The 25,038-nt window shown below is 38.8% G+C and overlaps 1 protein-coding gene across 2 annotated transcripts in view; it reads left to right on the top strand.

Moving 5' to 3' along the window:
* The window catches only part of CFAP54 (cilia and flagella associated protein 54), a 301,722-nt gene that overhangs the window by 79,248 nt on the left and 197,436 nt on the right, over window positions 1-25,038 (top strand). For both annotated transcript variants that reach the window (XM_073788328.1, XM_019952057.3), the window contains exons 20-25: window positions 3,603-3,779; window positions 7,704-7,796; window positions 8,055-8,240; window positions 16,723-16,859; window positions 19,820-19,967; window positions 21,691-21,846. In XM_073788328.1, coding sequence (XP_073644429.1) covers window positions 3,603-3,779; window positions 7,704-7,796; window positions 8,055-8,240; window positions 16,723-16,859; window positions 19,820-19,967; window positions 21,691-21,846 — 897 coding nt within the window. The remainder of the gene's footprint in view (window positions 1-3,602; window positions 3,780-7,703; window positions 7,797-8,054; window positions 8,241-16,722; window positions 16,860-19,819; window positions 19,968-21,690; window positions 21,847-25,038) is intronic.

The following is a 25,038-nucleotide window of genomic DNA, read 5'->3' as shown; positions in this document are numbered from 1 at the left end:
TTTAATTTCTCCATCAAATCTCAATGAGATCCTTGCTGGGTAGAGTAATCTTGGTTGCAGGTTTTTCTCCTTCATCACTTTAAATATGTCCTGCCAGTCCCTTCTGGCTTGCAGAGTTTCTGCTGAAAGATCAACTGTTAACCTTATGGGGATTCCCTTGTGTGTAATTTGTTGTTTTTCCCTTGCTGCTTTTAATATGTTTTCTTTGTATTTAATTTTTGATAGTTTGATTAATATGTGTCTTGACGTATTTCTCCTTGGACTTATCCTGTATGGGACTCTCTGTGCTTCCTGGACTTGATTAACTATTTCCTTTCCCATATTAGGGAAGTTTTCAACTATAATCTCTTCAAATATTTTCTCAGTCCCTTTCTTTTTCTCTTCTTCTTCTGGAACCCCTATAATTCAAATGTTGGTGCGTTTAATGTTTTCCCAGAGGTCTCTGAGACTGTCCTCAGTTCTTTCCATTCATTTTTCTTTATTCTGCTCTGCAGTAGTTATTTCCACTATTTTATCTTCTAGGTCACTTATCCGTTCTTCTGCCTCAGTTATTCTGCTATTGATCCCATCTAGAGTATTTTTAATTTCATTTGTTGTGTTGTTCATCGTTGTTTGTTTCATCTTTAGTTCTTCTAGATCCTTGTTAAATGTTTCTTGCATTTTGTCTATTCTATTTCCAAGATTTTGGATCATCTTTACTATCATTATTCTGAATTCTTTTTCAGGTAGACTGCCTATTTCCTCTTCATTTGTTAGGTCTGGTGGGTTTTTATCTTGCTCCTTCCTCTGCTGTGTGTTTTTCTGTCTTCTCATTTTGCTTATCTTACTGTGTTTTGGGTCTCCTTTTTGTAGGCTGCAGGTTCGTAGTTCCCGTTGTTTTTGGTGTCTGTCCCCAGTGGCTAAAGTTGGTTCAGTGGGTTGTGTAGGCTTCCTGGTGGAGGGGACTAGTGCCTGTGTTCTGGTGGATGAGGCTGGATCTTGTCTTTCTGGTGGGCAGGTCCACGTCTGGTGGTGTGTTTTGGGGTGTCTGTGGACTTATTATGATTTTAGGCAGCCTCTCTGCTAATGGGTGGGTTTGTGTTCCTGTCTTGCTAGTTGTTTGGCATAGGATGTCCAGCACTGTAGCTTGCTGGTCGTTGAGTGAAGCTGGGTGTTGGTGTTGAGATGGAGATCTCTGGGAGATTTTCGCTGTTTGGTATTATGTGGAGCTGGGAGGTCTCTTGTGGACCAGTGTCCTGAAGTTGGCTCTCCCACCTCAGAGGCACAGCACTGACTCCTGTCTGCAGCACCAAGAGCCTTTCATCCACACGGCTCAGAATAAAAGGGAGAAAAAGTAGAAAGAAAGAAAGAGAGAGAAAGAAAGGAGAGAGGGAGGGAGGGAGGAAGGAGGGAAGGAAGGAAAGAAAGAAAGAAGATAAAATAAAGTACGATAAAATAGAAAAGTTATTAAAATAAAAAATAATTATTAAGAAAAAAATGTTTTTAAAGAAAAAAAAAACGGACGGATAGAACCCTAGGAGAAATGGTGGAAGCAAAGCTATACAGACAAAATCTCACACAGAAGCATACACATACACACTCACAAAAAGAGGAAAAGGGGAAAAAATCGTAAATCTTGCTCTCCAAGTCCACCTCCTCAATTTGGGATGATTCGTTGTCTATTCATGTATTCCACAGATGCAGGGTACATCAAGTTGATTGTGGAGCTTTAATCTGCTGCTTCTGAGGCTGCTGGGAGAGATTTCCCTTTCTCTTCTTTGTTCTCACAGCTCCCAGGGGCTCAGCTTTGGATTTGGCCCCGCCTCTGCGTGTAGGTCACGACCTGAGAGCGTCTGTTCTTCGCTCAGACAGGACGGGGTTAAAGGAGCAGCTGCTTCCGGGACTCTGGCTCACTCAGGCCGGCGGTGGGGGGCGGAAGGGAGAGGCACGGAGGGCGGGGCGAGCCTGCGGAGGCAGAGGCCGTCGTGACGTTGCACCAGCCTCAGGCGCCCCGTGCGTTCTCCCGGGGAAGTTGTCCCTGGATCCCGGGACCCTGGCAGTAGTGGGCTGCACAGGCTCCCTGGAAGGGGGTGTGTGGATAGTGACCTGTGCTCGCACACAGGCTTCTTGGTGGCGGCAGCAGCCTTAGCGTCTAATGCCCGTCTCTGGGGCCCGCGCTCTTAGCCGCGGCTCGCGCCCGCCTCTGGAGCTCCTTTAAGCAGCGCTCTTAATCCCCTCACCTCGCGCACCAGGAAACAAAGAGGCAAGAAAAAGTCTCTTGCTGCTTCGGCAGGTCCAGACTTTTCCATGGACTCCCTCCCGGCTAGCCGTGGTGCACTAGCCCCCTGTAGGCTGTGTTCACGCTGCCAACCCCAGCCCGAGCTTCAGTTCCCAGCCCCACCTGCCCCGGTGGGTGAGCAGAGAAGCCTTTTGGCCTGGTGAGTGCCGGTCGGCCCTGATCTTCTGTGCGGTAATCTGTCCGCTATGCCCTCCGCACCCCTGTTGCTGCGCTCTCTCTCCTCCGCGGCTTCGAAGCTTCCCTTCTCCGCCACCCGCAGTCTCTGCCCGCGAAGGGGCTTCCTAGTGTATGGAAACCTTTCCTCCTTCACAGCTCCAGCCCACTGGTGCAGGTCCTGTCCCTATTCTTTTGTCTCTGTTTATTCTTTTTTCTTTTGCCCTACCCAGGTACGTGGGGACTTTCTTGCCTTTTGGGAGGTCTGAGGTCTTCTGCCAGCGTTCAGTAGGTGTTCTGTAGGAGTTGTTCCACGTGTAGATGTATTTCTGGTGTATCTGTGGGGAGGAAGGTGATCTCCGCGTCTTACTCTTCCGTCATCTCCCCCTCGTCTCCCCTCTATCATTCAATTTTAATCTTTACTTGGGTTTTGGCTTTAGTGCTCAGAGTCTTTGCTTTTTAATTTTATGTAAAAGAGGAGTTTAACTCATTTACATATATTATTATTGGTGTTATAGTTAGCCTTACTATATTTATTTTGAAATATTATTTAGATTTTCTGATATTTGTGTTTTTTTGTTTCATGTGATATCACTAAATGTGTAACCTTTTAAAAAGGTGATTGCTTTTCCTTTAGGTTTATAGAATAAGTACTTCTGTATATTTTATTTGTTTTTGCTGATAGTAAGAAACCATCAATAATTTGGTTTTAAATAATTTTATAAACCACATATACCAATAGTCATTACTTGAGAGTCACATTTCAAGTTGCATTGAGTGTAGGTGTATAGTTCATAAGTATCAATGCAGATAATATTGTTACAAAATTTTTAAGGACAATGAAATATGATTGCAGATATTCAGAGGGTTTGATTTGAAAATGAAATATATTAATGTATGATAATGATGATAAACATGTTAGACATATAAATATAATGTCATTGCCTTAATAGCTATTTTTTACTTGGCCTTATTTATTAGCTATTTTTTACTTCTGGAAAATCTAGCTATTTTTTACTTCTGGAAAATCATTTACTACTTGAAATATGTATACCACTGAGCATCAAAAAATACATATATCAAGATAATGTTTAACATCACCAGAATTCTCCAAATACAATGAAGTTCAAGCTCTTGAAATGTGATTTCCTATTTTCACACTTTATTATAGGAAGCATATTCTTTAATTGAGAAGACCGAAGCAGAACAAAGTGTACTGTATTCATATCAGAAATATGTGGAAATTGCCAAAAGAAAGAAAAGCAGAGTACCTCCTCCACCCATCCTGCTAGCCCGAACTCATTGTTCTGTGACATTAAAACCTGCTCCATTTATTTCTGATGTTAAGGTATGTTGTCTGTTATGACCTTTACCTCATGGAAAGCAACGTAAAGTGCTTTTATGACTATAATAATGAATACTTATATTGCTTTTAGGGCTTGAATAATCTTATTGATTAATATAAACACTGAACACTGGGATTAGTATTCCAGTATCTTTAACTATCTGTAGTTTCTTCATGACCCTTTTTCCTTTATGCTGTTTCCCTTTTGGCTCCTTATAGCTTCACTATAAGAAACTTACTCCTGTATTGCTACACGCAGATATATAGTAAGGAGAAATGAGAGAGAAGCATTTTGAAGTATCTTCCTTACCATGACACAGTCATATGCTGACGTCCTAGTGTGCTCAACTTCAAGGTTTCCTTGAGATAGAATCAGGCATTTGAAGGGTATAGAAGTTACTCTGAGAGCCAATGATGAAGATAAGAAAATTTGGGGGTGGTGAATTTAGAGACTCTTCCGAAAGTTCTTCTGTGTAAATGGGGATCCTTTTTTTTTCTTTTCTGGTACGTGGGCCTCTCACTGTTGTGGCCTCGCCCGTTGCAGAGTGCAGGCTCCGGACACGCAGGCTCAGCGGCCATGGCTCACGGGCCCAGCCGCTCTGCGGCATGTGGGATCTTCCCGGATCCGGGCACGAACCCGTGTCCCCTGCATCGGCAGGCGGACTCTCAACCACTGCGCCACCAGGGAAGCCCAATGGGGATTCTTTTAATGCAAACAAATGATAATTCCAACCACATTATAAGTCATAATTCTTTATGTATTTATTGAAGCTCTCTCCTAGCCCCAGTGCCTTGGAACTTGGCCTAAATGGGACTGTTATTTGAGATTTAGTTTCCTCATAAGCATTTGGTTCCACCTAATTTATATTTTAAATATTACATTTTCCTCTTTTGGGTGATGAACACATGCTCTTTGGTGTTGTAGAAAAAACAAAGTTGTTTCTTTGTTATTCTTAGGATGTTCTGCTTGAACTTAAATACATCGTCTTGATATAGTGGAAAGGGCATGGGCTTTGAAGTCAGACAAATACAGATTTAAAATTCTAGCTCTACCCCAGCAGTATGACCTTACGAAATCTAAATATACTTTCTGAGTGTTTTTTTAAAATTTGCTTTTGTTATCTTTTCCATTTGTAAAATGTTTCTTCTGTGAAAATTAAATGAGATATTATAGCATATTCTTGGCATATTAACCGATGTTCTTCCATCCCTTGTATTAAACATATGTAGTAAAGTTAGCTAAAATCAGTTAATGAGGTTATACACTGTGATTATATTATCTGATGATTTTTTTTCATAAATTCTGTCCAATGAGCATTATTGAGTGTCTGCTATCTGTCAAGCTCTATGTGAGGTAACGTATAAAAATAAACGCAAATAAAGCATGGTTCCATATTTTGAGAAGCTTCAGACTAATGGGAGGTGGACATCAGTGAGAAGTAATACCACCTTCATAATGCCTTATAATTGGAGGAATAGAAGCAACATTCATCCTAACTGCTATAATAAATGCATTATTGCAGTTGCTAATAGTTTTAAAATTCAACTTTGGATTTTGGGGATCTGTTTAAGAATAAGGATCACTGACTTCGGAAATTCAGTACAGAACTAAGACTGGATGATTTGCCAAGAGTTTTCGTTTGTTTTTACTTGAATGTTTTGATTTATTTAACCAGGTTCTTATTTTTTATGTATCTCAAATTAGTGACTAGTTTATTTCATAATGCTTATTAATAGGAAGGCATAAGCATCCCATACTTGACCTGTACTTGTAAGACTTGTCACTCAGCACATGATGTGAAGTTGATGTATATTATATTTTGGTAAAGTTGTGTGCTCCTGGAAATTATACCTTCTGTTACCCACTCCATAGCACTAGATGGTGCTATGGACTTAAATACCTTTTCTAGTTTGAGATTTCAGCCATCTTTTGTTTTATCAAAACCTCTTGTTAAGGCATTTGTTGCATTAACATCTGTTTTAATGGTTGAAAATGCTAGTGTTACTTGTAAACTTTTATTTCCAAAGCTAGTGGTGGTTTGTCCATGGTGTCGTTTCTCTTACATAGACTCTAAGGACATAGTCTTCTAATAGTTTCACAGACTAAGATGTTTTCATCTGTGGAACACAATAGGAATATAAAGCCTGCTTGTAAAAATGCTTTTAGAGAAAATTTACCCTTCAAATTCTGGATTGTATGTAGAGCTTAACTTGGAGCAATAATGATCTAAGTCAGGGGTCTGCAACCCCCGGGTCACGGACTGGTACCGGTCTGTGGCCTGTTAGGAACCGGGCCACACAGCAGGAGGTGAGAGGCGAGCGAGCGAATCTTCATCTACCGCTCCCCATCGCTCCCTATTGCTGACATTACCGCCTGTACCATCACCACACCGCCGCCCCCGCCCCGCCCTGGTCTGTGGAAAACTTGTCTTCCACAAAACCAGTCCCTGGTGCCAAAAAGAGGGGGGACCGCTGATCTAAGTCATAAAACACCATCTTTTGCCTTCCCCCTCCCTGCCCCATGGTACTCTTTTTGCATGAAAAATCAAGGAAAGGTAGTTTCTAAATTTTTCTGAGATTCAGCTGAGTTTTTTTCTCCTGGCCTCCAGGTTCCAAATTCCTTCAACATTCTCTTTGTCCTCGAAATTCTGCCTTTCCTAATGCTCTTTAATCACCTGAGAAATTTTCTTTGGAAACACAAAACTTCGGCTATTTGTACCAGACAGTCTTATTCATTGAGACTAGGCAGGCTTAGGTATATGTAATTTTAAAAAATGGTTGATTCTGTACAAACTGTATTTTAAAAAATAATTCTTGTGCATAGTCAGAGTTGAGAACTACTTGTGCAGACAAGATACAATGAGGATTCTTCCATTGACCCAGAGGAAGAATTAGCGGGCTAAGCTGTAAGAGGCAGTTGCTTCTTAGAGACAATTACATTTCCCTTACTTTCTATTTTAGGAGTTGAGATGTTGTGAGGTGGAGCCTTTGGGAAAAGGGAATGCCACAGTGATGACAACCCTTCCATCACTAATCCCTGGACAGTATGGCTCCTAATAATGCTTTTCCCTAGGTATCAACTCTCTCCCTTACCCCCTACAGTGAGAATAGTGCATTACCATGAGGAATCTCCATTATTTTGACATCTTGGCAAAAAGACCATTGTCTAGCCATTTAATCAAGTTTAAGTTTGATTGTTTCTGTGTAATTTGCATTTTGCTTTTGGTTTACATCTGTATTTAAGAATTGTCAAAAGAATATCATGTTTCAGGAAATTTATAAACTAGAGAAAAAAAATTATCCGTAATCTTACCGTTTTATCATCCGAACTCTACTACTATTCTTATTTAGGAACATTTTCTTCCAGGCTTTTTCATATGTATTTTTACATTTTACTTAAAATACTACAGTTTAGTATCTTGCTTTTTTTACTACCTGCTTTTTGTCCCATATTATTAAATAAAATATGAAAATCATTTCGGAGTAGGTCTTTTTTTTCATCAAGATGATGTCATCTTTGGAGTCACTCCCTGCCACTGTCTGATCTTGGGCAAGTTATTGAACGTCTCTGCATCTCCATCTTTTGTAAAGCAAAATAGCAATAGAAATCCTATCTCATAGGGATGTTTCAGATATGAAAAAATATATGTAAATTTCCTAACAATGCTTAACACATAGGAACTGCTCACTTAATAGTAGTTAAAAATAATTAATAATGAATACTATTTTAGTCTTGGTGGTCCCAGGTAAACTATATTTGTCTTTTTTTAAAGAGTAAATCTAAGTATTTTTATAAACTTAGGTTTCATGTTTTAAAACTTGAATAGTTATATTTTTATGTAGAAAAGTATTCCTTTTGCCACATCATGATAAAAGAAATTGAGTGCTTTGTTAAACAGATGACGGGCTCATCTCTCTCCGTGGCAGGTCTCCTGGTACTGCATTTTGGGTTGCAAAGCAGAAGGGAGCTATGGAAAAGTAAGACTGAACAATAATCATCTCCCAAACTCGGGAGAAGCGGTACGTCGAATTAAAAAAACCTCAATGTCAGGAAATCTTACCAAAAGTCTCATTAATGACAATTGAGTGTTGTTCATTTTTCTCCTTTATGTAGTCATTATTTCAGTGAATTTGTCTGATTTCATCTTGAGTCATAACTAAAATCCAACAGTAAATGAAAAAGGTTTTCTTCCCTTAACATAAAGAGGTCACTTAATTATATTTTTAAAGACCCGTTTAATTTTTCATGCATAACTTGAAATATGTTTTTGTTAATAGATACCGGCTGATGGCAAAAGCATTTTTGAAGTAAAAGGTTTAGAAACCAATGAAAAATATATCTTTGCAATTGCTGCTTATTGTTCTAATGGAAAGCTTATTGGTGATGCTATTGGGGAGACGACTAAACCAATTCTGGTTTACCCACCTCTTTCTGCTGTTACTGCTCGGATGTTACTAACACAGGTAGAAAAGATTTCTTCTAATTTTTTCCTCTGTTTTTTCCCATTAAGCAGTTACTAAGTAATTTCTGATGAAAAAACAGTCACAGCAGATATTCTAAAGCTCCTGTAATATATATTTTCCATGATTGCAGTTTAGTCTCATAAAATATAAATCGTTACTTCTCGTATTCATGAGTTTGCTTTTTACAATAACACTTTTTTCCTGGATTTTAAATGCAACACACATTGATTTTAGAAATTTTGGAAATAAATGTTATCTGTTTTCCTGTCATCCAGAGTAGCAGTTCTTAAGCTGAAGCAATTTTGGCCTCTGGGGGGACATATATGTCAATGTCCGGAGACATTTTTGGTAGTCGCAATCTAGAGGAGTGCTGCTGGCATCTAGAGGGTAGAGGTCAGGGATGCTGATAAGCACCCTACAGTGGAAAGGGCAGCACCCCTCTCCCAGCAAAGTGTTATCCGGTCCAAAATGTCAACGGTGCGAAGGTTGAGCAACCCTGATCCAGAGATATGCTTTTCTTTGTGTGTGTATGTATACATACACACATATATATATCTACAGACAATATGTACATAGAAATATATACACATATGTATGTGAATTTATGTATAATATATAATTTTAGTCATAGTGTACATATTATTTTACATCTGATATTTCCATTTAATACATAATTGACTTTTTTCCATTCCATTAAGTATTCTTTCAAAACATAATTTTTAACATCTGCATGGTATTGCATCTTAAAATATATCACAGTGTAGTATATGTATACACAATGGAATACTACTCAACCATAAAAAAGAACGAAATAATGCCATTTGCAGCAATGGATGGACCTAGAGATTATCATACTTAAGTAAGTCAGAAAGAGAAAGACAGATACCATATAATATCACTTATGTGTGGAATCTAAAATATGACACAAATGAACTTGTTTATGGGACAGAAGCAGACTCGCAAACATAGAAAACAAACTTGTGGTTACCAAAGGGGAAAGGGGGTGGAGGAAGGATAAATTAGGAGTTTGGGATTAACAGATACAAACTACTGTATATAAAATAGATAAACAATAAAGTTCTACTGTATAGCACAGGGAACTATATTCAGTATCCTGTAATAAACCATAATGGAAAAGAATATGAAAAAGTATATGTGTATATATATGTATAACTGAATCATGTTGCTGTACACCAGAATCTAACACAACATTGTAAATCAACCATACTTCAATAAAAATATATATATCAGTTGTTTTACAATATTGTGTTAGTTTCAGGTGTGCAGCAACATGATTCAATTATATATATGTATGTATTCTTTTCAGATTATTTTCCATTGTAAGTTATAAGATATTGAATATAGTTCCCTGTGCCATACAGTAAATACTTGATGATTATTTATTTTATGTATAGTAGTTTGTATCTGTTAATCCCATACCCCTAATTTATCCCTTTCCTCCTCCCTTTCCCCTATGGTAACCGTAAGTTTGTTTTCTATGTCTCTGAGTCTGTTTCTGTTTTGTAGATAAGGTCATTTCTGTCATATTTTATTTTTTTATTTTTATTTTTTGCGGTATGTGGGCCTCTCACTGCTGTGGCCTCTCCCGTTGTGGAGCACGGGCTCCGGATGCACAGGCTCAGCGGCTGTGGCTCACAGGCCCAGCCACTCTGCGGCATGTGGGATCTTCCCGGACCGGGGCATGAACCTGTGTCCCCTGCATCGGCAGGCAGACTCTCAACCACTGTGCCACCAGGGAAGCCCCATATTTTAGATTCTACATATAAGTGATATCATATGGTATTTGTCTTTCTGACTTACTTCACTTAATATGGTAATCTCTAGGTCCATCCATGTTGATGCAAATGGTAATATTTTATTCTTTTTTATGGCTGAGTAATATTCCATTGCGTGTGTGTATGTGTGTGTGTATGTGTTTACATATCACATTAAACCAATCATCTGTTGATGGGCACTTGGGTTGTTTCCATGTCCTGGCTATTGTAAATAGTGCTGCAATCAACATTGGGGTGCATGTACCTTTTCGAATTATAGTTTTCTCTTGATATATGCCCAGGAGTGGGATTGTTGGATCATATGGTTGTTCTAGTTTCAGTTTTTTAAGGGACTTCCTTCCGGTTCCCATAGTGACTGCACCAATTTACATTCCCACCAACAGTGCAAGAGGGTTCCCTTTTCTCCACACCCTCCCCAGAATTTATTTATAGACTTTTTGATAATGGCATTCTGCCCAGTGTGAGATGATACCTCATGGTAGTTTTGACTTCTGTTTCTCTAATAATTAGTGATGTTGAGCATCTTTACCTGCATCCATGATTATTTTCTTAGTATCAGTTTATAGAAGTGAAGTTTCTGGGTTCATAGAGACAGACAGACCTGAGTTTAAGTTTCAGGTCCTCACATTAGCCGTGTGACATTGGGCAAGTAACCTTCATCTGTGAAGTGGAATAATAATAGTAGTTACCTCCCAGAACTATTATGAGTATTAAATGGAATTATGCATGTCAAATGTTTAACCGTAACGCTTACAACACAGTAGGCGCTTAATGAATATTATTGTTGTTCTTAATTATAGATATACTCATGAATTGACATTTTTTCCTGAAATGATTGCCTGACTTAAAACATGTCACCAGTGAATGCGATTTTAGAAAAAGTGACTCATTGACCTAAGTCTCAAGCCTGTAATTTTAAGTTTATGGTTGGCTGTAGAGCTGATGGCTCTTCTAAATTTTATCACATTTCTATTGTGCCGTTTTTTCCTCTTAATAGTTGATTAGTATTATAAGCTAAGGTCTTACTGGAATTTTATATTATCATATTTTTCAAAGAAAATTTAATTGACAGAATTGCTAGGATTTGTCTGGCATTGGTTTAGTGTGTCATATTGGCTCATGGTTTTCTGATGTTTTGATTTCTTTGGAATCTAATATATTTCCTAATTTGCAGCGATGGAGTTATTTCAGAGTGAGGGACCGAATATTTCATCAAGGTCTAATTTTTCTCCAGGGAGTGGTTTGACTCTCACGCTTTATTTGGCAGAACTTTCACTGAAAGTTAATAAAAGGAAGTCCAAGCTATACTGCTAGGATAATGAGAAGTGTCATAAAGTAATGACCTGTGTTTCTTTACTGATACTGTATTTGCAGTACTGGAGTTCATTTATGACAGTTTATGAGCATTCTCTCTCATCATGTTAAGTGGCTAAAGCAGAATTTCCTCATAAAATTTCCTCCTTAATTTAAAATTTGAGTTTAAGCTTTCAAGTTTTATCAGGAAAAGGTACCTTTCTTTTGGAATTGCAGTGAAAAATTACAATTTTTCATGAGAGTGGCTAGTTTTTAGTTTCAGGATAATTCTATTTTTAAAAAAATATTATAAAAATTTTATAGTAAAATATGGAGTTACTTCACTTAATGCCTATGATTAACTTGGCTTGGTGTTTTAGGTTGTACTTTGACTAAACATTTTTCTATAAACAATAGTAAAGTCAGGTGAATCTTCACTGGATTTTCCATTAATGTAGAAAACTAGTTTAGGCTATCTGGAAAATTTTTTGAGGAAACTTTATGAGTTATATATTATCTACAGATATTATCCAATTTTCACCTCTTTATAGGCTCATTTCTTTTTATTATTCCCTTTTAAGTTGGAAATGGCTAGATAATGTGATATAAAATATAGACAGTTAGAAATCTGTGAGCAGGATTTTAGGATTTTAGGCAAATTGCTTGGTCTCAATTTCCCTATCTGTAAAATGAATACAAGACCAAATGCCACATACTGCTGGATTATTGAACTACTAAATCAAATAGTGAGTGGGCACAATGGCTTGCTGAGATAAGGAAGTGAGGAATATCATTTGTTAAAAAACTGTGTGATAGACATTTTAAGATTCATTATTCCATTGATTACAGTAACTCTATGAGGTGGTATCATTACTTTCATTTCAAGTTGAAGAAACAGATTAATTTAACCCTTCTTCTGCCAATCCCATTTTATTCCAGAAAGGGTGTCTTAGGGATGTTAAGTACTGATAATTTACCCAGGGTTACTCTGGTAGTAGATGGTAAGCCTGACATTTGAATGAGCTCATGCCTTTCTACTGATCTGTCCAGGTTCCAAGGAAGTCATGTGTTCACCATCTAACATGTGCCAAGTCCTTCTAGAGCCCACCTCTCTCCCATCTATTCTCTGCCTGGGTTGGTGCTGCCCTGCTGGTCGTGATGATCAGTATGGGCAGTAGAGTTTGATGCTGGTGGCAGGAGAAAGGAAACTAAAAATCATACTTTTCTTTCCCAATTCATGTATGAATTCATTGAAACTCTTTTGTTAATAGAGGTTTGCCTTTTGTCTATGACCATTCAAAAAAAAATAGGGCTACCAGGTAAAAGGTAGTCATCCCCATTTAAAAATCTCATTAAGAAGGTTCAAATCTTCTTTTCCCTCTTATCCTCTTTCTGAACATTACCACCCTCTCTGCTCATCTGTTTATTGATGAATTCAGTGTCTGCTTTGTGCCAGGTTCTATGCTAGGTATCATTTCTTCTTCCTTTGAACTGTTGTGTTTTTTTTTTTTTTTTAAATCAATCTCATCACCACAACAGTAACCCTTGTTTAGATAATTTTGACTTATGGTTTCAGCTAAGACCCTGATTGCAAGAAAGCCTTGCTTGGGGGAATGCAGCCTGGCCCTGGGAAGGCTGCAAAGTCCAGGCAGCTCCAAGTCTCATACCTCTGGCTCGCTCTCTCTACATCTGCTTTCTTTTTCTTTTTAAATATTGACTTTCCTTTCTTTTCTTTTCCATCTCGGGAGGGAAAATAGCAGCCCCTGAACTTTTTTGTGTATTCCTCAGTTTCAGTCATATACAGGGACCGACCGGCTAGCTGTGTTCTAATCTTGATTCCAAACTCCTGAAAAAGAGACTCTGATTGGCTCACCCAATGTAAGAAAGAGTCTGAACTCATTTTTAATGTTTGGCTGTTGGCTTGTTTTTAAACCTCAGCCTTCTTTTTTTCCGTAGCCCCACATCTGAGCAGGCTGATAGGGAGGTCTATGAGTTCACCTTCTCCTTTGGTGCCTGCAGGAAATTTAAACGTCCCAACTGGCAGGAACTTTCACCCAGTCCTATCCTCCAGCCACTAATCAAAGCCCAACCCATTCCTTCTGCTCTGCCCAAAGCCATCCCAGACCTGCCTCTGCCTGCCCAAGGGACTCTCCCTGGGAGGCCCTTGTGTGAATAATAAACTTTCTCTCAAATTCTCCTGGTGCATGTAGTGTCATCAGCCTTAACATCAGAACCAAACTTTGGGTGTGTGTAGGGGGTCCATCCTGCTTTGCAGGAGGGGCTATAAAACACCCAGCTTGGGTCAGGCCCTCAGCCTGGGCCAGTCAATCATGCTATTGTATAGTACCGTTGCTGGCTGTCCTCTTCTGTAGGTAGGGGGAAATTATCAGGAAAAGAGGATTTTTAAGTTCATTTAACACCTTATTATTGAGTGCTTACTCTGTGCTAGGCATTGCTCTAGGCTAGTGATTCTAAAACTTGTATCAGAATGATCTGCAATGCTGGTTAAACAGATTACTGGTCCCACCACCAGAGTTTATGATTCACTAGGTTTGGGGTAGGGCCTGAGAATTTTGCATTTATAACAAGTTCCTAGGTGATGCAGATGCTGATGGTCCAGGGACCATACTTTGAGAACCACTGTTCTAAGCGAAGTGAGCAAAATGCCGTGGTGAGAGGTAAGTAATAAACGATGAACACAGTAAAGGAATAAACTATCTAGTATATTAGAAGGTAAGTTCTGTGGAAGGAAAATGTAGAGTATGGTCAGAGGAACTGGAAATGTGAACTGGGGGAAAGGAAGGTAGAGTATAGTATTAAGTAGGGTGGTCAGAGAAGGCATCATCTGGAAGATGAGATTTGAGCAGAGACTTGAAGGAGGTGAGGGAGTGGCTCTCTGGAGGAAGAGCATTCCACAGAAGGAGCTAGAACAAAAGCCTGAAGGATTCCAGATTTCCAGAAGTGCACCTGGTATAATATAAACAGCAAGGAGACCAGAATGACTGAGCAGAGGGGCCAAAAGGATTGTTTAGGGAGGTAAAAGGTGAGTGGGTAGGTGGACAGACTTGACCTCAGATGAGTTGGGGAAGGGTGTGAGTGGTACAGATTTGGGGCGGAGGGAGATCAGAAACGCAGTTTGGGACATGTTAAGGTCAGATGTTTGTTAGATATTCGGAGAGAATTTTTGAGTAGTCAGTTAGATGTGTGAATCTGGAGTTTGGGAGAGAGGGCTGGGCAGCAGAGGGGTTTGAGAGTAGTCATGTGACAACTAAAGCCATGGGGCTGGATGACAGCACCGAGGAAAGGAGTGCAGACAGGAGAGAGAAGAGATCCAAAGACTGAGCCCTGGGGCATGCTAACATGAGAGAGGGGAAAAGAGGAGGAGCCTGCCAAGGCAGCTGAAAAGGGATGTGTTGTAGAAGCCAAGTGTGAAGGTCATGTATCAAGGAGGAGGTCTCTCCTGTGCTTAGTTGTCTCATTAGTCGTTTAGTGCTTCTTTCTCATTTTAACCTCACTCCTTCTAACGTCGGTCCTACGGGTGACTACTAGTCAACCATCTTTGAACTGGCTGGTTATCACAGCACTTCTCTGTTAGCTCACACAGACTCATGAATTTATAGACCTTAGTTTTATCATGGCATCTTTTCTTGTTTTGCAATGTCCACTGACTGAATAACATTTTTACATTTTCCCTCTTTTTTTTAATTGAAGTGTAGTTGATTTACAGTGTTGCACTAATTTCTACTGTACAGCAAAGTGACCCAGAAATAACACTGTTTTTAAAAGGCTATATTTTAAAAGGAAAGAGCATTCAGTTATAGTTTCACCAACTCCCTTACACATCACCTGTTACCATTTTCCACGGTAAATCTTAGAATTATAATGGTGTTTTAGTGACCACTTAGCCCAACTTTTTCATTTTACCACTGTGGCCCAGAGAAGGGACCTCATCTGTCACACTAAGTCTTGGCTCTACTATTGTTTTTACTGATTATCAGGCTCTGTACAAATTATTCAACTTGTCAACGCCCCAGTCTCTTCATCTGAAAAACAGGGATGGTCATAGAGGTCAATGAGGAGTCAACACAGCATTGCTGGTAAAGTGCTTGGTCTAGTACTTGACATCTTTAAATACTGCCACCTGATTTTCAAGGCTTTCTGAAATCATGTCCCACTTTACCTAACCAATCATACTGCCTAGTTTTCTTGAAATTCTGACCTGTCTTTCCAGTCTCAAAGGCACTGTGGCAATTTCCATTATGGGACCTTTTTGAGTTTCTGTCTAAACTGTGCCCATCAGAACTTTATCCCTGCCTTGGGGTTCACCTCAAGCCCTGATTCCTCCTTATAGCCTTCATTTCTCCTTTTCTAAGTTTCCACAATTATGATGTTGTTATTTGCAATTTTTCTGTGATTTCATGTGTTTTACGTCTGTAACTTGATTACAGTTTCATGGCGTATGAGATCGTTTTAAGCTTTGAAGAATCTATCTTTACAGTGCTTAGCACAGAGTAGAAACTTCATAAAAGTTTACTGGTTGGTTGATTATGAGTACTGACTTGGCAGATTTTAAAAGTTCTGGCCCTGTAAGTTATTCCCTTGTGTGGAATACAGTCTAGCAACATGTCATCTGCATACTTAATTTAATGTATTTATTAATACTTTACATCCTACCTGCTTCCACTAAGGATTTGAAGCAGCACATAACTCATGTGGTATGATTTTATATTGTTATACATATTTGTATAGAGTGATCTTTAGAGATGTATTTAAAGAACTATGTTCTACTCAAAGAGATAGGTAAGGTGATGACTTTATTTTTCTCCTGAGCTTCTAGGTTTTACCAGTGAAATCAGTTATTTTGCTGAATGTTGAACGTGTTAAAACACAGGATGGCTTCTTGGAAGCGTCTCTCTTTTACTCCTCACTCTTTTCAGCTGTGAACCCTTTGTTGCACAATAGCTCGGAAAGCATCAGAACCAGAGGAGAATGAAGTATATTTCATTATTTTGGGTTTGAGAAATCTGATTGTTTCTTTTGGAACAGATTGTTCATTAGAACAGTGTCTGTAGTAAATGGAGTGCACTGCCGAGATAGATGGGAATGAAATTAATTTGGCTCAGATGTGATCTTTGTTTTGCTTATGAGCATTCGAAACATCCTTACAGAGTTTCACATTTCCACGCCATTTAGAAATAAAAGAGATTTCAAAATGTGTCTGTCTCCCTTGCCAGTGGCTGTCGTTATCTTGCTGTGGCCCCGTAGAGCGGAACAGCAAATGTGAATAACTTTGTATGAAATTAGTGTGCGATAGGACCTTCTCAGAATTCTTGTTTAAAACACACATTTCACAAATTCAAGTAATGCTTAAGGTAATGTGCTTTCTGCTGCAGGTCGCCTATCAGATTGGTAACTATGAATTGTCTAAGAAAGTTTTCTCCCCAGTTTGGGATTATTTTGTTGCTTCACCACTTCACGATGACCAATCCATTATTAGTTTAAGCAATATAATGACTGTTACACACAGAAGGTAATTCAAAATATTCTTTTAAAAATATTAATTTGCTTATTGAAAATATAGATGTTGGCTGTGAAGCCTAGAATTAATTTATTTTCAATTTCATGTTAAGATGGTCCATGTAAAACTATTTCCAATAAGTATTTTAGTAAGTGTGTATATTCCAAAGGCTTGAGTCCTTGTTAGAAACTTCTGTGTTAGAATCAGAAAAAACACTGGAAGCATATGGATACATTCTGAATATAAGGTAATGAGGTTATGGAAAAAAATACCAAATACTAACCAAAGTAATGTCAGTTATATACTAGAAAACACGAATATGCATTGGGGACCTTTGTAACAGAGCAAGGTCAGGTTGAGGTTAAGGTTAGGGTCTGATGGATGGACTCTTGGGGTAAGAAGGCTTTTCCTTTGCTTGAGGAGGCTCCCAGGATTAGACCATCAACTGAAAATAGGCCTGTAGAAGCCATGTAAAGCCACAGGCCATCCTTTGCCATTTTTCCTTAAGAAACCAGAGTCTAAAAGCAGCATCAGAAATGAGCATTGGTGTAATTTCAGCCCGTCTCAACATGTTCAACAACCGTCTCCTTTACCTGCTTGTTAATGCCTGAAATTAATAAGACAAATCCTTCACCCCTCAGTCAAAGACAATAAGCTTAAAAATGCAAATGCTGGATGAGGCAAGGCATTGGTAACGCTTATTCACATAAATGTATAATTTCATTCAATTAAACAAACGTAGACTTGGTGTTTACTATGTACAAGAATGCTCAGTGCTATGGGGGATGGATTTGAGAGGGATTTCAGAGGAAGAGACAGGTCTGGAAGATTTTATGTGATTCATGGGGATAAGAGGAAGGAGTGAAAGTTGGCTGGGATTTCCAGTGATGGGAAGCCTCTGAGGTTTACTAAGGGAACCTGAGATGTGGAATAAGTTTTTGGAGGAAGAGAATGAATTTGGGGATATTTGGAGTTTAGTTTTTCCAGCAGGACGTCTTTGTAGATATATATCCAGTAGGTAGTTGGATATTTAGTGCTCACACTCAGGAGAGAGGTCAAGGCTAGAGACATGGAAATATAAACTGTCCATTGAGGTCATCATTGAAATTTTGACAATGAGTGATATCACCCGGGGAATGACTGTTTAGCAGAAAAGGTGGAAGGCTGGACTTGAACCCTGGGCATTGCTTACATTTAAGAGGCAGAAGCAGGAGTTGGAACCAAGGAAGGAAATTGAAAAGGATCAGTTCTGGAAGTGAAAGTCCAGGAAAGTGCATTGCCAAGGGAAGTGAGAACGTCACCACGGAGGGACTGGCCAGCAGTATTATATCCTAGTGCAAGGTCAGGCAGGGCAGTTGCTCAAGAAAATGCTGCAGAGATGTTGGGTAGGATGAAAACTGAGAAGAGGCTTTTAGAGTTGGCAATTAGGAAGACATTGGTAAGTTGAAGAGAGCCATTTTTGTGCCGTGATGGGCCAGAAGCGTTTTGCAATTGGCTAAGGAATAAATGAAAATGGAGAATAGTAACAAGAAAAGACTACTCCTGTGAAGTTTGGTGGTAAACATAAGAGGAAAGTGGGCAGAGGCTTGAGGGGGAAGGCGGGCTTAAGGAAAGAATTTTGGAGGATGGAGAGAAGGGAGCCAGCGGAGAGGGAGAGCCTGAGGATATATGGTGATAGAGCTAGGAGGATATCAGAGCACATGGGATGGGGAACAGGGGGTTCAGATCATTTCCTGTGGGGAATATGAACAAGGAGACATCAGGGATAAACGAAGTATTGCTGAGAATCACTAATGACTCAGTTGATGTTATGTAACATGCATTGTAGTAGAGTCCCATTCCTTATGGCCGAGGGCTACATTTGATTCATCTTTATATCCCAGGGCCTAGAATAGTGTCATGGTAGGTGTTGAGCAAATGCCAGTTTGAGTGGGGAAAAAAAAAGGAATAAGGAGAATGAATAAGTGAATGATTGACCATTGTGGCAGGGATAGAAAAGTCGAACGGTGACATCTATGCAAGGTCAGGCAAGTTGATTATTGCATAAAATAAGGGGTGCAGAATCTGAAGTGCTAGAGAGGTCACTATGGAAATGACTGACCAGAGCCCGAGCTGGGTAGGGGAGGAAATAGAGCCAGGGGGAGGCGATAGTCTGGACTCATTGTGTATGTCTAGGTACTCATGGTCGTGGCGAGGACAAAGAAAGTTTAGTATATGAGTTGCAGAAGCGGGAGAACTAAAAGTCTCCGGGCAAAGACAATTTCGGAGTTTAACATGGTGGTGAAACAGATCGTCTTCAGGTGTGAATTACTGATGTCAGATCCTTTCCCGTTTTATAGGGATAGAGGGTATGGAGAGTGGAGGGACTTGAAGCTTAGGAGAGAGGGTTTGTCACCAAGTAAGGCGTAAGGGCAAGGAAGGGACTATGGAAACAAAGAAGGAAGACTACAGATTTCACGGTTTTGCCAGTGGTTGGCACTGTTGACTGTGATTTAGAAAAGATAATTAGAAGTAACTCTGCCCCTCCACCGCCCCACCCCAAATCTCTCTGTCTCTACCTCTCTTTAACCGTGGCTGATTTTGCTATAAATAACCCTCACTTTCAGAAAGTTTATTGATTGAAATATTGGACCTATTTCCCAAACTTCTGAATATCTATAGCGATTTCATTATATTGATAGAATAGAACTTTATATATCAGAACCAGAAAACTTTGCCAGTAGTTATTTTTATGTATCCATGACATAATATGTCAACAGCTTAATTTTCTTGGTTGTGAGCTTGTTAAGAATAGTCTTTAATTTCAGTTTAAACAGCTGTGCAAGAGCAACTGTTCCACAGACTTTTGTTCCATAAACTTGTGCTGCTGTCTTGGGATCATTGTGTCGGTATTAAGAACAAATCAGTCTAAAAAGTCGAGTTCACATGCTAAATCAATGTATACCTGTAACATCATTTACTTCTTTTTGCAGATTACATTCAGATATTTTGGCAGAGAGTTCTTCAATTCTCTTATATCTTTTTCTTAGAAATATTTTTGTAACAAGTGACATTAAAATTAAAGAAGAAAATCTTTTCTGTGATAATATTAAAGGCAATGAGATTTTCGCCTCTCAACAAGTAAGTGAATTAAAGTGATTGCACATGTGCTGATTTCCCTGTGTTGGTTGATGTTTCAAGTTTATGTTCTTTGGGGATTGCATATCCTGGCTTGTGAATGGACTGAGAGGCCTCTGCATGATTGTGCTGGTTTATTTGATATTGTATGTAGGTTTCACAGGCTGGAGTTCATGGTGTTTTTCCCTTCTTTTCAATTTATATATATTTTTCCTGAATAAAAGTAGTATCAATTCAGATATCCAAAAATGTATAAAGTATAAAGTGAAACCCATTGTAGTCCTATTGCCCCTAAGAATACTACATTATTTTCATGTGATTTCTCCAATTTTTAAAAGTATGCATAGACAAATATGTTATTATTTACAAAAATGGAATCATGATCTACTTGCTGTTCTGAAATTTGCCTTTTAAACACTTTTCATAATATATCTTGGACATATTTTCATGTTGGTACATATCCGTCTGCCACATTCTTTAAAATTATAATATTGCATTCCTGTGCAGAGGCAGAATTTAACTTACGTCTTATTGATAGGTCCTCAGGGTGCTTATAAACATTGCTCTTCATACATCAGCAAGCTTACAGTGCTCTTGCTTTTAGTAACAATCCTACATTGTTTTTTTCAATCTAGATTGAGTTTCACTCTTCTTTTTCTCTCTTTCCTTCTTTACTCACCTTAGGTATATGGAGACTTTTGCCTTATTTTTTTTTTTTCTTTTACAGTTGCTTTTTCCTATCATCCACTTATTCATTAATTAATTAACCAGTAACTTGTTACATGAGACTGTGCCAGTTTCTGTGGATATGAAAGTGAAAAAAACATGATTCTTTGCCTAAGACAAGTTCACAGTCTTGTAGAGCCCAAGCATTCACAGCCATCTACCTGTTCCTAATACATTGCATTTAGTTTCTTTTTTTCGTAATCTAGTCTGAAAATAAGGACAATGTTTAAGTACTTAAGTGAATTCCAGAATGCTAGACTACCATTCTAATAATAATTTGCTGTGTGGAAATTTCTGGTTGCCACTCATACTGTTTTCTGTGTTCATAATCTTGTGTGTGTATACAGACAAATAATGAAATCTTTCTCCAAGAAAGAGAAATAAGGAATAAGATAGCATTCTTACTCTTTTTAAGTGGCCTTTAATCACACAAAGCCTAACTTTACATTTTACTTTAAGTAGCAGAAGTATAACAGAAGATTAGTTTGGTCTATTGAAAATTTACCTTTTTTTTTTTTTTTTACAGTAGCAGAAGTATAATAGAAGATTTAGTTTTGTCTAGAGTAAATTTACCATTTTCCCACAAATCCAGGAGGGAAATAAGACACTGTTAATCATGTAGGACCAATATTACAGCAATATTATATTTTAATTATTATTTGTTATAGTTTATGTTTTTGAAAAAGCTAGATTTTTTTCCCCTAAACTATAGCCAAGATTTTATCTTACCAATTAAAAAAGATTGGTTCCTTTTCTGTCACTAGTGGTATTTGTATTGTAATTTATAAAAAATTCTAAAGTTTAATTCTAAGATCGTGTCATCCATATGTAGCATTATTGGGGAGTTAGAGTTGTTCCTGAATTTAGGTTTTTCTTTATATCAACCTTCCTGTTATTGTTAAGCCACAAGGATCACATTTCCTATCCTTTCTTCTCATTAGAGACACATGAGTTAAGTACCTGATGTTCAACTTGAGTAACAATACCTGTTCCTTTACAGATTGCTAGACTAACTGAATGTGAGAGAGTATTAGTGGCATTGGAACTGAGCAACTACCTAAATGATTCCAGTTATGCCCTTCAAGCTGTTACTCAATGTTATGGCCTCCTTGCTCCTATCATCTATCACAGTATTGTTTTGGTACCTGTTGTACGGGTAAGGGTATTTTTTTCCGCCCAGATAAGGGTATTTTACAAAGGAAACTCAATAATGCATTTTGGAAAAGAAAAAGCAATGTGTCCTTAGAAAGTACAAATAGGTCAAGAGCAAGTATTATGAAATTTCATGAGTTAACTGAATAACGTCTTAATAATTTAAATTGTATATCTGGGCGAATAGAAATAAGGACTTAAAATGTGTTTCCCTGAAAAGTCAGCCCCATTGCTGTCCATATTTAAATATTGGCAATATACTTTTCTAGGTTTTTTAAGTTATTTCAATTTTTATGTTCTTGTAATGTTAGAAACAACAATATTTATTCAAAGCATATTGTGAAAGCCATCATCTAGGGGGAAAAACTGATGGATGACCCAGGAGAAAAAAGACTTGATGTCTCTGTGATGGAGTTGGAATTTTTGGAAAAAGGGTAGGTGGGACCTGGCTGAAGGGATTATATTAGTTGTCTATGCTTCCTAACAAATCACTATAAACTCAGTGGCTCAAAACAACACCCATTTACTATCTCATAGTCTCTGTAGGTCAGGAGGCTGGATACAGGTTGTCTGGATCTTCTGATCAGGGTCTCATCAGGCTAAAATCAAGGCGTTGGTCGGAGCTGTGATCTCACCTGAGCTTCTGGGTTCTCTTCCAGACTCATTGGTTGTTGAGAGAATTCATTTCCTTGTGGCTGTGTGATGAGGTCCTTAGTTCTGAAGGGCTGGCTACCAGTGCCCTGCCACATGGCCTTCTCCACCACATGGCAGTTTGCTTCTTTCAGGCCAGCAGGGGAGTATCCTCTAAGATGCACGAGGAGTCTTATATAATGTAATGTAGTGATGAGAGCGAGCATCCCATCACAGGTCCTACTCGCCCTCAAGGAGAAGGGATAATACAGGGCTTGTACACCAGGGGCAGAATCTTGAGGACTGTCTTAGAATTCTGCCTACCACAGGAAGCAATGAGAGAAGTAAGATTTGACTGCTGATGCTTACACAAAGTCATCACTATCACCATCGTTGGCTGTCACCATCATCATTGACTCAGATTTTGAGAATCAAGAAGATATGAGTGAACTCATGCAAAGTATAAAGTGTTTAATTCACCATTGAGGAAACTAACCCGAGAGCTTCAGTAACTTAACAAATATTCCCCTTGGAGGGGCTAAACTGGAGCATAGACATGCCTGCTTCTCTCACAGGCCCCCCACCTAGTAAATATTGGGTTGGCCAAAAAGTTCATTTGGTTAATAAATTCGTTGTTCAATAAAGTCCTTGGTGAAAATGAAAAATGTGTCTTATTTTTATTTAAAACCAAACAGACTTTTTGGCCAGCTCAATAGTTCAGCTATTGAAGAGATCTGCCTCCAAAATCCAAAATCTAGACTCGTAGCTGGCAGTTCCATGTCACTTGTGAGTGGATCAGAGCAGTGTTCCAGAATGTGGAATATGCTTCCTCCGGACCCCAAAAGCATTTCCCTGGCATTGTTCTGTCTTCTTAGAGGTGAGAGATTCCAGATGTCAGACCTACTTTGGAGGGAGTGTCTCAGCATGGCCCAGACATTTCCTTAATGTGTCAGGCCCCTGACTCTTCTTAGGGTTTATTTCTACCCTCTGGAGGACATGCATCTCACATCTGCAATGTATTTACCATTTCTTGTTTATTAGGTTCAATTAACATGGTTTTTTGATGGCGGTCCAATGTTTTGTTTTGAGACGTGTCCAGAAAGTTCAGGTTCTTTCATAAAATATTAGGTCAGAGGGTGGGAGAGTTATCATTGCCCTGTGGCAAGACTCTAAATGTATGTTCTTGTCTGCCCAGTGTGACTGGGAACTCCTTCTGATACTTCTTCCCCATAGGAGATTACTTCTGTCCAATAGGATAGAAAAGACAACATCAGCCACATCAAGGCACCCCTTTTAGTGTGCTCCAGCAAAGACACCACCCTGGGGACAGCACCTGCAATTGATGCTTAGTTGGTTGAGTTCAGGGTAGTCCCCTGTCATTCTCCAGGATCCCACTGCTTCAGGATGCCTTTAACTCAGAAAGTGGGTTGTAGCTATGAGGAAGACCTTAGGAAAGGAGTTTCAAAATAAATTGTATTACTCAGAGCAGGAAAAGATGAGTGGAACAAAGGAGAGATTCCAGAAATAGGCCTCACTTTGGATGAGAATGTCATATATGATGGAATTGGCATTCCACTTCACCAAAACTTTTAGGAAAAAAAAGAAAACCCGAGAGATTACATATGCAACCCAGGGTTGGGAAACACTTTCTAACCAAGATAGAACTCTTGGAAATAACAAGAAAAATAAGACACATTTGACTATATTTATGGCAACCCATATGTGACGAAAGGGACCATAACAAAGATAGTAGATAATTTAGGGATCTGGGAAAAGTAGCACTGATGAGGGTAAATATATATAACAAAAAGTCTTACAAATTGACAGTAACTAATAAAAAATGGGCACAGGATAATAATAGGCAGTTTACAGGAGAGCAAATTCAAGTAGCCAAAAAACATATGAAAAGATACTCAAGTTCTGAATATCCATAGAAATGCACATTAAATCAGTACTATGATATCACTAGCAGAGTTGAAAAGATCTGTAACTCCTATTGCTGGTGAGGATGTGGGGCAAAGACATTCCCTTTCATTGGTGGGAGAAATGTGAATTTTATTGGCTTTGAAATTTGGTAAAGCAATCTTAATTTTAATTAAACTGAATATAATTGAAGTAAAATTAAAAGCAAATATACTTAACATACAAATTCCTCTGCTAGTAATTTTTACCATAGAGTAAGATTTTAGTAAATTAAAAAGTACATTTACCCAACACAGTTGTCCCTTTATTAGCAATTTATCCCATAGATTAAAATCACCCCTAGTTCCACCCGTTGGTTCCATGTGTTCTACCTGCTGGGAACACAGTACCACATAAGGGTCACTGATTTAGAGTGTATACTGGGCCCTGGAGGATGGTGCCTCACCCTCGCTGGGTGTCGTCTCAAAGCTGGCACCTCACTTGCCACTCATTTTGGCAACTGAGCTTGTATAAGGGTGTTTTTTCTGTTGTTTTTGTGTGTCCGCGCCACACTGCTTGTGGGATATTAGTTCCCCAACTGGGGGATTGAACCCAGGCCATGGCAGTGAAAGCGCTAAGTCCTAACCACTGGACCACCAGGGAA

This window comes from Tursiops truncatus, chromosome 11 (genome assembly GCF_011762595.2).
Source record: "Tursiops truncatus isolate mTurTru1 chromosome 11, mTurTru1.mat.Y, whole genome shotgun sequence".
In the NCBI taxonomy this organism is placed as follows: Eukaryota; Metazoa; Chordata; class Mammalia; order Artiodactyla; family Delphinidae; genus Tursiops; species Tursiops truncatus.
This window is presented reverse-complemented; position numbering and strand designations above follow the sequence as displayed.